General features: G+C 39.1%; 1 protein-coding gene across 1 annotated transcript in view; it reads left to right on the forward strand.

Annotated features, from left to right (window-relative positions):
• NXN (nucleoredoxin) overlaps positions 1-16,569 on the forward strand; it is a gene marked incomplete at its 5' end in the record, with an annotated part of 46,217 nt that overhangs the window by 21,267 nt on the left and 8,381 nt on the right. Inside the window, 2 exons of the mRNA XM_018566306.1 lie at positions 1,964-2,143; positions 7,090-7,214. Of these exons, the coding sequence (XP_018421808.1) occupies positions 1,964-2,143; positions 7,090-7,214 (305 nt within the window). The remainder of the gene's footprint in view (positions 1-1,963; positions 2,144-7,089; positions 7,215-16,569) is intronic.

Genomic DNA, 16,569 nt, shown 5'->3' on the forward strand with positions numbered 1-16,569 from the left:
AGCACTTGAAGAGTGGGGAATTAGATGACAGGAGCTGCCGGAAAGGTGTGTATACTACCTTTTTTCTTGCAGGGCATTTTGAGCTGCTTTCTTTAACCTGACAGAGTCACTTTATTCATGAATTAGGCAGGGGAATAAATGTATAGTTACATCCCATTCCATAGTATGTGTGTGACCTTTTAAACTGGATTGACTGCATTATAAGCTTTTATTTGTCATGTGGTTAAAGAACATGTTTTCTATTTGTACGGTTTATTTTCTGGGGATTAGAAACAGTCTTTAGAAGTGCCGTTTAGATGTAGTAGCATTGCATGAAATGTGTGGAGGAAGTCCTGGAGATCCTACTGTAAGCATATAGCCCTACATGCTTGAGCCACAGGCTGGTCTGCTCTGAATCAAGCCTGTGTTAATAAATTTGGATTTGTATATGTGGTTTCCTCATGTGTTTATATTCAGAGTAAGCTTTCTGTGTCATTATCATATACCAATCAAAACCTTTTTTCCTTTGGATACAGAAACTAAACTAAACACCATTTCAGGACAGTAACAAGAGCGTTTTTCTCTTCCACTTATTTATGTTGGTCACACTGATCTTATTTAAAATGGCAGACTGTCAGTTTAACTTTGATTTTACTAATTGCCTAACGAATCAGAAATAGTGGGGTAAAGTTGGTTATTAAACATCTAATGCTGTCTGGCAACTGTTCTTTCAGAAAGTGCAGTAAATGTATAGGAGTTTGAGGGAGACAGGTCCTGTCAGACAGACAAAACTGAGGCATGCTGGGAGTGGGAGGCTGGTCAGGTTAAACCAGGCCACTGTGTTTTCATTTTCCCAATGTCCAAATCTTCCTGGAGGTGGCAATATAACCCAAATGTCTCTGTGTCCATCAATGAATTAGACTTTGCTTTTGATTAAAAAGAACATTTATGGCATGAACAAAAATGATGGGACTCGACTCTTAACCTAATATTTTGTTGCACAACCTTTTAAAGGCAATTCCCACACCAAGCAATTTTTTTTAGCTCTCAATATGTATTTTGCACCTTTTAAGAGGTAGTTTAGCCCACTCTTCTTGAGCAAACTGCGCCAGCTGTCTCTGGTTTAAAAGGTGCCTTCTCCAGACTGCATGCTTCAGCTTTTTTTCATAGAATTGATGGGGTTCACATTAGGGCTAAAGAAGGGCACTTCTGTCCATTTTTTTTCCATTTGTGGGTGCTTTTAGTTATGTTTTGAGTGCTTATCCTTTTAAAGGATCCGTGACCTGTGACTGAGACAGAGCTTTCTGGCACTTGTCAGTAATTTTCGCTCCAGCATTCCTTAAGAGTCTTGAGATTTAATTGTGCCCTGCACAGATTTAAGGTGCTCTGTGCCAAACCCAGCACAGTAGCCCTAATAAGTGGTCCCCCTTTCCACCCCTCCGTATTTCTCTCTTTTTATACATGCTTCTTTCTTTTCCTTTCTATGCTTGCTTGCTTGTTTTCTTTCTTTGTGATCGCTTGTTACATCCTTGGGCAGATAATATTAATGACCTTGTAACTCAACCTATTTTGTTGAGTTTCTAGAGTAGGTGAAAGCATTTGCTCAGAATTCATGGTGTATAGACTTGGTATTAACCCTACCTGTCTCATTAAGTAGACAATTTATTTTTGCATTATTTATTCAACACCATTTCCATGGATGTACTATGGATGGTATAAGTTAATTTTTTATTCACTGTTCCTCATATTGTCCGTGTTTAAAAATTTAAATAAAATCTTTGGAAAAGAAACACCATTCACTGTGCTGATATGGAAAAAAAGGTATATGAAACTACAGGGTGTAATTAAATCACTTCACGTAATTATGTTAAATGTAATTTAAACAGCATGAACTATTTTGATGTATTCATAATTCATCCTTTCCGAATGTTTTGGCAGTACCTTGGTCTAAATTATCTGTAATAATGTCTCCTCCCCCCTACAGGTATTCCCAATCTCATTATATTGGACCCCAAAGGAGAAGTCATTACACGACAGGGGAGAGTAGAGGTTCTTCACGATGTTGAGTGTAAAGAGTTTCCATGGCTCCCCAAACCTGTTGTGGAGCTAACAGAGTTAAATGCTGTGCAGCTGAATGAGGGGCCGTGCCTTGTCCTCTTTGTAGGTATGAAAAAGTGGCGGTATAACAATATTATTATATATTATTAAAGAATACATGTTAACAAAATCTCTGGTCCATATTATAAATTGAGTATATACAGTATAATACTATAGTATTATTTTTTTAAATCTTTATTAAGTCAAGTTTATATGATCCTGAAATAGTGGACAGAAAAATCTAAATCAAATCAATATTTGGCGTGACTACTCTTTGGCTTCAAACCAACATCAATTCTAAAGGTGCCCATAAACCTTACGATTATCGTACGATAATCGTATGCGATCGACTTTTCGTACGACAATCGTAACGTGTGAATAGAGTGCCCGACCAATTAGTACTGTACAATCGTACGACTTTTGACGGTCAAGCATGTTTGAAAACTTTGGTCAATTGTACAATGTCCGCATGGTTGGTGGCGTTTCCGTCTGTCAAAAGTCGTACGATTAACACTGCGCATGCGCAAACAAAAATAATTGCGGTCAATTACCGCAAGTTGTCCAGGTGTTTTTTTTTAACTACCGCTAATAGAACCTTGCGATAATCAGGGCAGGATGGGGCCGTCGTGCGAAAATCGTACGACGGTTCGATCATCGGACGAAAAGTTTCGTCCGATAATCGTAAGGTGTATGGGCACCTTTACAGTTGCACACTTCCACCAGGTAGATTGAAACACAGTCATTAACTGAAACAGCTCTGTAGAAGGCTTAAAATTGGGTGAGGAATAGCCAAACTCTGCTACTAAGGTGAGGTTGTGGAAGACAGTTTCATGTCAGAGGTCTTACACCATGGCAAGACTGCACAGCAAAAAGACACAAAGTAGTTATACTGCATCAGCAAGGTTTCTCCCAGGCAAAGATTTTAAAGCAGACTGGGGTTTTAAGATGTGCTCTTTTGAAGTAGCACAAAGAAACATGCAACGTTGAGGACCGTAGATGCAGTGGTCGGCCAAGGAAACTAAATGCAGCAGATGAAAGACACATCATGCTTACTTCCCTTCGACATTGGAAGATGTACAGCAGTGCCAGCAGCACCGAACTAGGGGAAACCAGTGGGACCCAGGTACACCCATCTACTGTCCAGAGATGTCTGGCCAGAAGTGGTCTTCATGGAATTGCGGCCAAAAAGTCATACCTCCGACATGGAAACAAGGCTAAGCAACTCAACTATGCACAAAAACATAGGAACTGGGGTGCAGAAAAATTGCAGCAGGTGCTGTGGACTGATGAGTCAAAATTTGAAATATTTGGCTGTAACAGGAGGCAGTTTGTTTGCTGAAGGGCTGGAGAACGGTACAATAACGAGTGTCTGCAGCAACAGTGAAGCATGGTGGAGTTTCCTTGCAAGTCTGGGGCTGCATTTCTACAAACGGAGTTGGAGATTTGGTCAGGATCAATGGTGTCCTCAGTGCTGAGAAATACAAGCAGATTCTTTATCCATCATGCCATACCATTAGGGAGGCTTGTGATTGGCCCCAAATTTATTCTGCAGCAGGGCAACGACCCCAAACATATAGCCAATGTCATAAGAACTACCTTCAGCATAAAGAAGAACATGGAGTCCTGGAAGTGATGGAGTCCTGAAAGTGATGGAGCCCTGATCTCAACATTATGGAGTCTGTCTGGAATTACATGAAGAGACAGAAGGATCTGAGGCAGCCTACATCTACAGAAAATCTGTGGTTAGTTATCCAAGATGTTTGGAACAACCTACCTGCCAAGTTCTTCAAAAACTGTGTGTAAGGGTACCTAGAAGAATTTATGCTGTTTTGAAGGCAAGGGGTGGTCACACCAAATATTGGTTTGATTAGGATTTCTCCTCTGTTCATTTACTTTAATTGATAAAAATAAACTCTTAACACTTTTATTTCTGGAAGCATTCCTACTTTACAGCATTTTCGTTAGGATGCCTTAAAAAATGATTAGAAGGCTGGCCAGCCTGAATTTGTAGGAGGAGTCTAGCTGGTAAATACGGCTTCTGTCGGATCGTGTTTGGGTAGCCCCCCACCCATACCCCTTTTTACGGTACATATTTTCTTGAGTATGCCCAACAAGTTAGTAGGTTAAAATACTATGGGGGGGATTTGTGAAAATTGGAGCAGACAGAATTAGGAGCAGTTGCCCTTAGTAACCAATCAGCTTCTCTCTTTTGAGAGTTGAAACAGTTTGTTTCAACTTTAAAAAAATAAAGAGATAAGCTGATTGGTTGTGATGGGCAGCTGCTCCAGATTTTTTTCTGCTCCAGTTTTGATAAATTCCTGTGCATATATACTGTATATTTTAACACAACTGACAATTCACATCTTATCTCGTGTACATACAAAACAAGTTGTCAGTATTTATCTAACCTACTGAAACATTTTCATAGCATTTGCATTGTTTTCTAAATTAGCAACTAGCTGTATGTCAGCATAACCATTCATGGGCAGCATTGGAAATTAAACATTTATTCTTTTCAAGTACATGCAAGATGCAGTCCGATTTTTATTTTGGCTGCATCCATTTTTCTTCTAAACGGATGAAAACACTGGAAATACATGGTGTAGTTTGGCTGTGTCCATCTCTTCTAAAGATGTGTCACTGATGGTTTAGAAGAATTTCTATTGGCTTGATAAGCATAAGTAAACCATTGGGTAATTTTTTTAAATTATTTTAGACCAGCAGACCTCAGAAAGTTCTTATAAACTCCACTACCTAGATTATCAGTGTGTTTTGAATTTTACAGAAAAACATACGAGGTTGGACCCCATCATTCTCCTTTGCAATAGCTGTGAGGGCAGAACTAGAAACCCTTGTGGGATGATCCTGTTGTCAGATTCCTCAGGAGATATAAAAAAAAACTGTTGGTGACTTAAAGGAGCACTATGGGGTCAGCGTTTTCCCCCATAGTTCTCCTTAGGGTAACGGGAGGACACAAACTAGAGGAGTTAAATCTTAATGGATTTGAGGATTTACAGCCGAGTGATACACAAATAAGATACATTTTTGTTATTAGATACTTGAATGCATTTTTAAAGATTTAACTCCTGAGTTTAACCTGCTCACACTTATACATTTTACTATTACATTTACCGTATATACTCGAGTATAAGCCGAGATTTTCAGCCCATTAACAAAGATGCTACATGCCTGACTTCCCTAAACTTTGTGCCACCAGCAGTGCATGTTTTACAGGTAACCTCACATGATTACAAATTGAATCATCTGTGTTTCGGTTGTGTGATTTAGCTGCCTGCGCAAATAAAGACAAAACATGATTTGCTGATGGGACTTAAGGGCAGGTCTAGGTAGAAGGCTCTGTTCACACCTTGGCATTTTGTCACTCAAAGCTAAGCTCCTCTCAAGACAAGGATTCCCATTCATTTCTATGGCCACTGTTCACATCTGAGCGTTCTGTTGCACAAAGTTTCCCATTGATGTCTATGGGACCAAGAAACTCTGTAATCTGCTTCAAAGTAGCTCATGTATTTAGTCCAGCAACAAGCATTTTTCTGCTTGCGACAAAACGCTAAGGTGTGAACAGGGCCAAAGAAATGAATGGGATTTCTTGTCTTGAGTGTTTTGTCACACTTACCTTTGAGCGACAAAATGCGTAGGTGTGACTGGGGACTCACTGATACATAATAATGTTGAGGACTGTAATGGTGTTAAGCAAATCGCATCTTTTGACTGGGGCCTTTGTCAGCAGACCTCCTGATCTGCTTTTACTTGGGTAGAAGTAGGAACTGAACTGAGGCAACCGTGGCCTTCCATTCCAATTGATATCCCATTTCTATGCGCATTTATGTGAACTGACAAGCAGTGCATCACCAATGCATGTAGATTTTAGATTGGAAGTGAATACAACCCAGTAGGTCTCGTTACAGAGCATGTTAATGACACATAGACAGCTATATTGTAAAATTGCTTTTGGTATGCTACAGGCATCCCCAAACGCTGAAACTGTCCCTGAACAAAGCTTAGTGACAAAGATTTGGTATGACATTAATCTGATTTTGGAGGTTAAACCATAGTAAACATATCACGCTGCCAGCGTCCCAGCAGAGCACTTTGTAAAGGCAGCTTCCTCCACTGCAGTTTGTTATCCGTAATGACACTAGTTTCTAAAGTAACAGGACAGGGGGTGTTATAATGTGCTTCCTTTGTTATGGGCAGGTTATTAATTCATGGGAAGCAGCGGGTGTTTAGCCTGGGAAGGGAAATGTTTCCCTTGTTTCCTGTTTCCCTGCTGATTGTGAGATGCAGCACTAGAAAGTACTCTTGTATGTTATACTAAAGTTTCCGTTTTCACATTAGTCCAGTTTTACCTTACAAAGGTTTGTTCTGTGGCTGTGCTGTTTTTACAGTCATAACCTTCATAGATTAGAAGTGGCATGTGCAGTTCTTTTGCTTTGATGGGCCTGCTCTTATTAGTAGTAGGTAGCACATTTGGTCTCCCATAGATTGCAGTAAATTTTTTTTGTTCTTGTTCACAAGGGTATTTTTTTTACGATGCATGCACCCCAGGGCATAAACAAATTACAGTCACTACCACTGCACATTGCAACTTAATAATTCCTCCTTCATAGTGTATTTTGAAGAGAAAGTATAAGGGCCCGTTCACACCTATGCATATGAAATAATATGCATGCTTCAATGTGCTTGCATATTTGTGAATAGGACTTTCTGATTATTGCTAGGTTTCTTGCACTTTCTAGATTTAGGTTTTGCACTAAGTGTCTGAATAGAAAGAACAAGTAGTTACACATTGCACTGTAATGACCTTTTTATTATCATTGATTTATTATTATTTATTACTGAGTAAATTCAATCCACAAGTAAACATTTGTAGTAGCTGTATTTAAAAATACATTTATATACATAGTTACATTCATTTGTGTATATCCTCCTGGAGTTTTGCTTTATAAAAAGACTACTCACACAAATCTTTTTGCTGATTTGTCATTATTTTAGACTCTGAGGATGAAGGGGAGTCTGAAGCAGCTAAAGAACTTGTTCGACCCATAGCCGAGAAAATTATAGCACAATATAAAGCCAAAGATGAGGAAGCACCACTAGTGTTTTTTGTGGCCGGAGAGGTAAGTTGGGAGAAAAATAAATGTATATGTAATAGTGATCTCATTGTTGGTGTTTGTGAAATGTTCTGCTTGGATAATTAAAAAAACAAATCAATTCTAAATTGTTATTGGCTACATATATAAAGTTCAATTGCTGATTTTGATGAAAGATCAGGTATCAACTTGACTTGTGTTTGTTATGATTGCTGTGTACCGTTTATTTCCTATGCAATATCTTTTTTTTTTCTTAAGGGTACATTGCAGTCAAAATTATATTTTGAGACACATAAACGAAGCACAGCTTACTTGCTCAGAACATATAGAGACCCTGACACCAGACCATTGAACAAATATCTTCCCATAAGGTTATATGTGCTTTGAAAGTATCTTATGAATGTTATTTTTCTGTAAAAAATCTTCCTGATTTAGGCAACCAAAAGCCCTAAAATTCCTGCTGGATTCTGCCATGCTGGATGTGATGTTAGCAGACTCAGTTACTCAAGTGACACTCTGGGAATCCCCAAACACACGATTGTAGGCACATCTTGCATGCAAAATGCCTGATGATGTAAAAATTGTCAGTATTGGCATTCTCAAAGCTACCAGTCAGATTCAAACCTGCTTTGGAAGTTTGAATGTAATTACTGCGGCAGAAAATAGTAAAAAGTAATGGCATGACACACGGTCTGAACATTTTAGTGAGTTCCCCTGTGGATTCTTGATATAGTACAGAACTGAATAGCATATTTTGGGAATGCCGATATATCAGATGAGCTGTAGATGAATAGTATCAGGTGAAAAATAGCGCAGGCAAACTTTGTTTCCAGTTGCAATCTGTAGGTATTTTCTACTGTACTAATATTTCCTTAACCAGTTTCGAACATTGCAAGCTGTAAACTCAATTAGTTTTGCTTCCTTTTTTGTTACCTGTAATGATGCCTTTATCTTACCTAACCTTCTATTCTATATACTTTGTTTCTGCTTTCCCTAAACATCCTACGCATAGCAGTCCCCAACATAAGCCATTTTTGTAGCCCTTGTTTGGGCTATTCCTCACACTATGAGTGATGTTACTGTAATCATAGCAGTTTACTTAAATGCTTTTACAGCCACTGTTATAGATCATAGATAAGGGTACCCATAGACATGGATTACAGTCACTTTATACAGCCAAGTTCAGTTGACGATCTCAAGTCTGTCGATTATCTCTGACCTTTTTTGCCATCCACTTTTAGGCAGACAAGTCAATTGGGCTGGTGTGAACATATGTCTTCATCTGATAGCTGACTCTTGTAGCATCTCTTGTATTGCCTTCTGCTCCTCCTTCACTATTGAACCAAACCTGTCAGCCCAACAGAGTGCAGCTAATAAATTGGACTGTGTGTCATGCTGTGCATGCTCATCTGAAGGCCTTCTAATGTCTCTGACTCTTCGATTTCTGATCATGGTCAGATATGCATGTACATCTCAACAGGCCTCAACAGGTACTCCCTGGTGCTGTACTGCTAGTACTCTATTCCAATATAGTAGGCTCACTTTGTTTCTGCCCAGGGCCTGTTTTTTGTTTGGCCAACTAAAACTTGATTTATGTTTCCTTTCCTTTCCTCATCATTTATTGTTTGTACACTTGAATGCCTTACCTTGGGTACTGTATGGTTAGCCTGTATGGACAGTGTGCTAAGTATGCTTGTCTATTATCTTTTCATTGTCATTGTCCATGGGTGTTGCAGTAGCAGTATGGAAATATAATATTCTTCTTCAGGTTCTTAAAAATACATAGATTTCACTAGTGTACCTTTCTCATTACACTGCAAAGAAGTTAAAATCAGAACTCCAGGTATATAGCTGAAAAGTTGCATTAGAAAATAATGGCGTCACCCTTTTGACTATGCAGTGTGACCAGGTGTTTAAATCATACCAGGATTACAAATAACTTGGCAGGCACAGGCTTTAACATATATGTATTTTAACTGTGTCTTTAGCCATTTGTTTGGAGTGCAGCTTTTACTTTTGAAATAACTTTGTACACGGGTCGAAAAAAAACTGATTCAGTGTTGATTTGTTAAGACCTTGTGTTTGTTAACGTTACTAACAAAGCTAGTACCAAGGGCCATTTAAATAAAAAACTACTTGAGTGATAAAGACATTTTTATGAAGTTCCATGTCTCCAGTGTACAAGTCCTGTGATGTGCATTCCAAAATAACATCAATCACTTTGTGCTCTGGGAAGAGATGAATTTGGGTTAAGCAGTTTCATATTCTAGGCGTGGAGAGGAAAGTGAGAGCTGAATAGTACAGTACACAGAGCATCTGCAGGGAGCCAGGCCTGGATCAGCTATCTCCTCGTATTGGGGGAGCTGACATAAAGTATCCAGAGCATTCCTAATTTTTTCTGGGAACTCAACACTGTAATAGAAAAAAACAAATGAAATGGAATACTCCATATCCCATATTAAGTTGCAGACTATGCTCCGCTCTTGTAGTACAAGTCTTAGACCAGTTTGTCTGGCAAATGCACAGCCTGATAAAATCAAACACTGCAACAGATTTGAGTACTGCTTGCAACAGCCAAGCAATGTAGAGGTGAAGTAATAGATGTTTGTAAACAGTAAACATGTTCATAAAATTATTTTACAACATTTTGACAGATCTTTTTGTCATTAATAGCCAATTACCCCCTTCACTATGGAGAAAGGGTAACTACCATGGATTACAGTAAGGCACACATTACAGTATTGGTTTATGTTAAAAAATCTGAGGGTTTAATGTCACTTTAAGACTCATCTCTTCAGGGAAGCCTATTCCACCTCAACCTAACCACTGAACCATCACATTCTCAAACAATTCATCCCCACACAACTACCTCCTCATGTATCGCTTCCCCCTCCCTTTTAGATTGTAAGCCCTCGGGCAGGGCCCTCCTAACCATCTTGTCTTGAATTGTATTGTGATTGTAATGTCTTCCTTATATTGTAAAGCGCTGCGCAAACTGTTGGCGCTATATCAATCCTGTATAATAATAAGGCTACATACTAATTCATTATGTACACAATTTGCTTGTGGTTGAATGTTATAGCAGAGCCAGAATTATGGCTTAATACATATCTGGAATTACTATTTTACATTATATTACAAAGTCTCAGGGTTTGTATGTATCCAAAGGATTGCTATGGTCATTTTGCTATTGAAATATATACTTCTATATACAGACAGACATGTGTAACATGTTAGGCTGTATAGGCTGTTAGGTGGCAAAACATTTCCCATATGGCATGCACATTTTTCTGTGGTTAGGTCCATTGTCTTTATGTTATCCAGCTCGCATGATAGGTTTGTATACCTGGGACCTCCAAATCTGCAATACTCATGCTCAGCCATGATAAGAATTTTCCAAGCTGTGTCCTTCCCTATTTTTTGGATGTTCTTGCTTATCCCCGCATGTGCTGTCCTGGAAGACAGAGAAAATGTCCTTCCAGGACAGCCCTGTCCATTCGTTATGTTCTTTTGCGGTATGCATTTTATTTGAAATCATGTCTTTTGGGTCTTGTTTAATACTGAGCAGTTATGTAGAAGGACTTCCTTTTTAAAGTTTGTAGTGATGCATTTTCTGTTCCTGGTGGTGAAGGTGCCTATTGCTCATGTACTGTCCTGGAAGACTATTGAAAATAGAGTAATCAGTAGGTCTAATTCTGGTTTTCCAGAATTAGCCCTTGCTAACACACAAAGAGGTTTTCCGCAGTACTGGAAAGAACAAGGTTTATTTGTTACGCTAACAATAAGTATTGTTTGCCATACACGTAACAATACAATCGTTTACAGTAAGAAATGATTTCATGAAAATATAGTATCATCCAGAAACTGAGTGCAAATATTTATTGTTTTAATCCATGGATGAGCATTTTCATTAAAAAAAGACCCATCCTGCTGGGAAATTCAGATTAAATTGACCACTTTTGTTTGTTGTGCTGACAACTGTTCATAAGCGAAACATTGTGTAAAACAATGGAATTTGTGATCATTTGTTTATCTTTATGTGTATGGCATATCTTCTCTAACAAGGTGTCAGCATACACTGAAGCTCTCATGGCATTTTATATGCTAATTTGTAACTTCACAAAGCACAGTCAGTTCAACTCCGAGTCATGGAGAAAAGAACAATAGCGTGGTAAAATGGCAAGAAGGAGCAATATTTCAGATCCTTGAATCTTGCAGGAATAAGCAGATGTACATATTTTCCCATAAAAGGCTATAAACTGCTTTTCATAGCTCAAAATTAAAAATGGCACAAGATTCACACTTACTCCTTAAATCAATATTTGTGATAATCTATTCTCCTAGGCACTTCAGCATACAGATTTATTTGGTTATTTGCTGTTACATTTTGTATAAACAGTTATAAAGCAGAGGCGAACGGCTGCATTCCTGAAACCAGATGTGCACCTTCCTGATCTTTATCTGCACAGCATCTACCTCACTTGACAGATCACTTCTCAGCCCGCAGAGGTAGCTGTAAGAATTCCTGCACAGGAAGCCAAGGGAATAATTTACTACTTACTAGCAGAGATTTAAAACCCTTTTGACGTTATCTTGTGCCACTCTTGTGCTTCAGTGTGTTCAGGATAGGTACTATCTCTCTCTTATGTTCCCTGGAAGGCTATATGCTGAAACTGCAGCTATAAAGAGGAATGGCGTTCTGTGGCAATAGCTGTCAAAAAGCTAAATAAATATGATTCCCCAAGCAGCCCCAGAGGCTCTTTCCAACCGATAATTGACAGGTGTCCATAGGGGATATAGGGAGCTAAGCATAAGTCTCCCAATAAATTGTTTTTCTTTCCTTTTTTTGCTGAAAGAAAAAGGAAGAAGAGCTTGCTCATACATGCATCCTGGAAAAACCTAAGAGCCTTGACATTTTACAGGATGGCAGAAGCAATAGTGCAATGACTGCATAGGCAGACAGATACAGAGATTGTATCAAGTTAGCTACCATCCCAGTAGCATGATATCTGATAGCTATCAATCATCTAGTGATTAGCAGCAATATATGAATGTAATAATGAGAGACCAGTTTAAGATTAGGTCTAATAACTAATCTGCAGAAAATATTTGGCTTCCGAATGAATATGTTAAAATACTCTGTGGACAATATCAGGTTCATGGAATAGGTAGCACACACATAAGAATAATGTCAAATAAACCCATAGTGCACACTGTATGATAAGTATAAAACTTTATTAAATTAAATTCTCATGTTATGTGTGTATTATATCCTTATCATATGGTGTGCACTATGGGCTGTCTCTGATTATTTTGTCTCCACAAATCTGGACCCAGAGAGACTTTGCTGCACAAGGATTGTGAGGTGGGTTAATAACATTTCTCAAGATTGGGGTAGTATCCCGGACATTAATAAGGGGATTAGCATGGTTAGACCTTTTATTTTAAAGTCTTAATAAACAGTGAGCAGTTTTCCATGTGGTGTATACAAAAGTCAGCACCTGAGAGGAATTTGACAGGGATCAGCTTCAGTTGGATTGTTCAGGGCCCAGTCACACCATCAAGAGTGCGTTCCAGTGCGTTCAGCCACTGGAACGCAACCCGGCCGACTCATTTTGTTTTGGGGCGGCATTGAACTCAATGGAACCACAGCCACGCCTGCAGTGCGATCGCTGGCACCCGAACGCGTGGCCTATTAGTGCCTGCGTTCCGATCTACAAAAAAAGCTGCATGCACTATTTTTCGCAGATCGCACTGGACTGGAACGCAGGCACTAATGTGCCACACGTTCAGGTGGCGGCGATCGCACCGCGAGCGCAGGGCGTGGCTGCCGTGCCATTGAGTTCAATGCATCGCCACGCCTCCTCCTGCCATAAAACAAAATGAGCCGGCCTGGTGGCATTCCAGTGCGTTCCTGAGGCCAAACGCACTCTTGATGGTGTGACTGGGCCCTTAGTCACCAAGATTGCACTATGTATATGGAGTGTTACTTCATTGTGCACAGACTTTTTATGTAAGAATTTTTGGACTGGCAGCACATTTTTGTGCTATGGTCTCACTTCTTTGAAGCTATCACTAGTCACTATAGTTAGTTTTTTTTTTGTGTGCATATGAATTATGCACAACAGGGTTTCTGCTTGCAGATGATTGAAATAAACATAGCTTCACCTTATTTGCTAAGCTACGCGAATACACAGAGCATCTGATCCCATATGAGGGGCAGCACAAACAGTGTCTGTTTTGTAATGAACGGCTGTATTATGAAATGCTGTGCCTTGCCAGCTATATCCAAGATGGCAGCCCCATCACGAGGATAGGATACTGCTAACGACCTATCGTACCCAAAATATAGAATTTGTTACAGAAACTGAAATTGGGCCCTATGCTCAATGAAGCAGGATATATAACTATGTGAACATACTCTATTCCTTTAGGGCTTATACACACACCATAACCCACATTGCAGTGTGCATAATCATCATCTATGTTACATCACAGTTATGCATTTCAATGCAATGCTCACTGCATATCTACAATGCACTGTGCATCTATGGAATAGTTCATGACAGTGCACAGATGCATAAACTTTGCGCATTGCCCTGCTCTGAAAACATCACACAGGACCTATATCTTTTGTGTGTTGACAGCCCATTCATTTTTAAAAGGGGCTGCTTAACACAACGCACCTGAACATACTGCACTATGGTGTGAATGGGCCCTTAGTAAATCAACCCCATTGTGTGTCATTTCACATTTCTGCCATTTCACAATTTGCCCATTTTCATGCAATAAATAATACTAGTGGCTGTAAATCAGTTGATCTTTAAGTTGAAATTAAAGACTTTTGCAGACAAGAGGTGTGTGTGCAGGACTGGATGTACTGTAAACCTGCTGTGCTCAATAGAATCTGGTTTCCTTTTCCATGCCTGTAATCTATCATGCTATTCAGTCAGGAAAGGAATGATTTTTGTATTAGTTTTCACATCTGTTTCTTTTCAGCTGTACAGTCCAACTGTACAGGAATTATTGTGAAAAAATAGGAGGAGCACATTATATGTCATTTCAGGATTATAGAGGAAGCTTCTCTGCTAGACAATCTGACTAACAGGGGGCGTAGCTTCCTCATCAGTGTCCTCACTTCATCTCTGTCAGGCTAGAGCTTGTGATTGTCACCAGCGATTACTACATTCTGCAGTTTCTTGGCTAAATATGTGAAATATTTCCATATCTCACTGTGAAGTCACTTAAATCCTGAAAGTGAAGTTTAGTGTTATACTGCTGTTAAAGTTAAGGTTGCTTTTACATTATGATTTTTTGATAGAGTCGCACCGAAATTACATTTTCAAAACCAAAAATTTTTTAAAAAGTCAGGCCGAAAACAATTTTTTTCTTCCTTATAACCTTTTCACAATCTTTTTAAATATTTTTACTAAATATTTTTATTTTTTCTACTTTAGTGTTGGGGGCTTCGGGGACATATTGGGGTTTATACAGACCCCTGATATTTCCCTTTTAAAATAGAAAAAGAGATTGAGAACACAGAGACCTCAATCTCTCTTTCTGTAGCCCCTGTTATAAATGAACAGGAAGTCTCTCTACTGAGTGTTCCTGTTCATTCATAATAGTATGTTTACCATGTCCACAATCATGAATGAACAGGAAGTCATGTAGTTCACTTACCATTCATTCATAGTTGGGTACACAGTAAACATGCTATGTACATTAACATCATCCCCCCAACCCCCCGAGGTTATTTTTAAGGAAAGTGAATAAATAACTAAGAAATTAATGATATTAGAACTGATTATGGAAATCATGAATGAACAGGAAGTCATGTAGTTCACTTACCATTCATTCATAGTTGGGTACACAGTAAACATGCTATGTACATTAACATCATCCCCCCAACCCCCCGAGGTTATTTTTAAGGAAAGTGAATAAATAACTAAGAAATTAATGATATTAGAACTGATTATGGGGGAAAAATTGATAAGGTGTGATGGGGACAGAACATGGGGGACATGAGGTTATAAGGACAGAGAAAGGAAGAAAAGTAAGTTTTTAAGTGGGTGATGGGGACAGAGCAGAGATCATTTGAAGATGGGAAAAGAGCAAAGAGAAGTAAAAGGGATTTTTAAGGGGTAATGGGGATAGAGCAGATTATGTCAGAAAATACTCCCAATGCGTTAGCATTGATGTTCCTCTTGTGATCCAGATCAGCGCATTTGTACTTCTATATCTTTGCCAAACATCATAAAAGTCCCTGAATTTAGGGCTAACTATACGTACAGGATGCCAATTGCTTACTTAATGAAGGGATAGAGTAGGTTATGGTAGAATATTCTTCCAATTACATATTTAGTTAATTCCCAGGTCTCCTTTATCCCCAAGTCTTCCTTGCCATCTCTCAGCACTTTTTAGCTCTGTGTGCGAGACATAGACATAGGTGCACGGAGTTCTCAGCTGGCTTTAAGCAGCATCAGCTGACAGACAATTGCCGGCTGGGAACTCCGTGCATCAGCAAATAAGTGAGGCAATCAGCTCTGCAGCCACCCTCAACTCCTCCCCTCCTGGGAACCAGCCAACATGCAGCGGCACTGCATGTGTGTCCGCTGGTCACCTGTATGGTAAACTGAGGCAAACAGCACTTCAGCCGCTCTCAACTCCCCCCACACCTGGGAACCAACCAATAAGAGGCAGAGCTGCACGTAAATGAGATGGTAATGTGAGGTGATCCCAAAGCACCCACCCACCTCTTACCCCTGTTGGGCACCAGGTCCACCGGCCCTGCCTGAATCTCACTGTGAAGTCACTTAAATCCTGAAAGTGAAGTTTAGTGTTATACTGCTGTTAAAGTTAAGGTTGCTTTTACATTATGATTTTTTGATAGAGTCGCACCGAAATTACATTTTCAGAACCAAAAATTTTTTAAAAAGTCAGGCCGAAAACAATTTTTTTCTTCCTTATAACCTTTTCACAATCTTTTTAAATATTTTTACTAAATATTTTTATTTTTTCTACTTTAGTGTTGGGGGCTTCGGGGACATATTGGGGTTTATACAGACCCCTGATATTTCCCTTTTAAAATAGAAAAAGAGATTGAGAACACAGAGACCTCAATCTCTCTTTCTGTAGCCCCTGTTATAAATGAACAGGAAGTCTCTCTACTGAGTGTTCCTGTTCATTCATAATAGTATGTTTACCATGTCCACAATCATGAATGAACAGGAAGTCATGTAGTTCACTTACCATTCATTCATAGTTGGGTACACAGTAAACATGCTATGTACATTAACATCATCCCCCCAACCCCCCGAGGTTATTTTTAAGGAAAGTGAATAAATAACTAAGAAATTAATGATATTAGAACTGATTATGGGGG

Source organism: Nanorana parkeri, unplaced genomic scaffold (genome assembly GCF_000935625.1).
Source record: "Nanorana parkeri isolate BGI_ZX_2015 unplaced genomic scaffold, ASM93562v1 scaffold935, whole genome shotgun sequence".
NCBI classification, from domain to species: Eukaryota; Metazoa; Chordata; class Amphibia; order Anura; family Dicroglossidae; genus Nanorana; species Nanorana parkeri.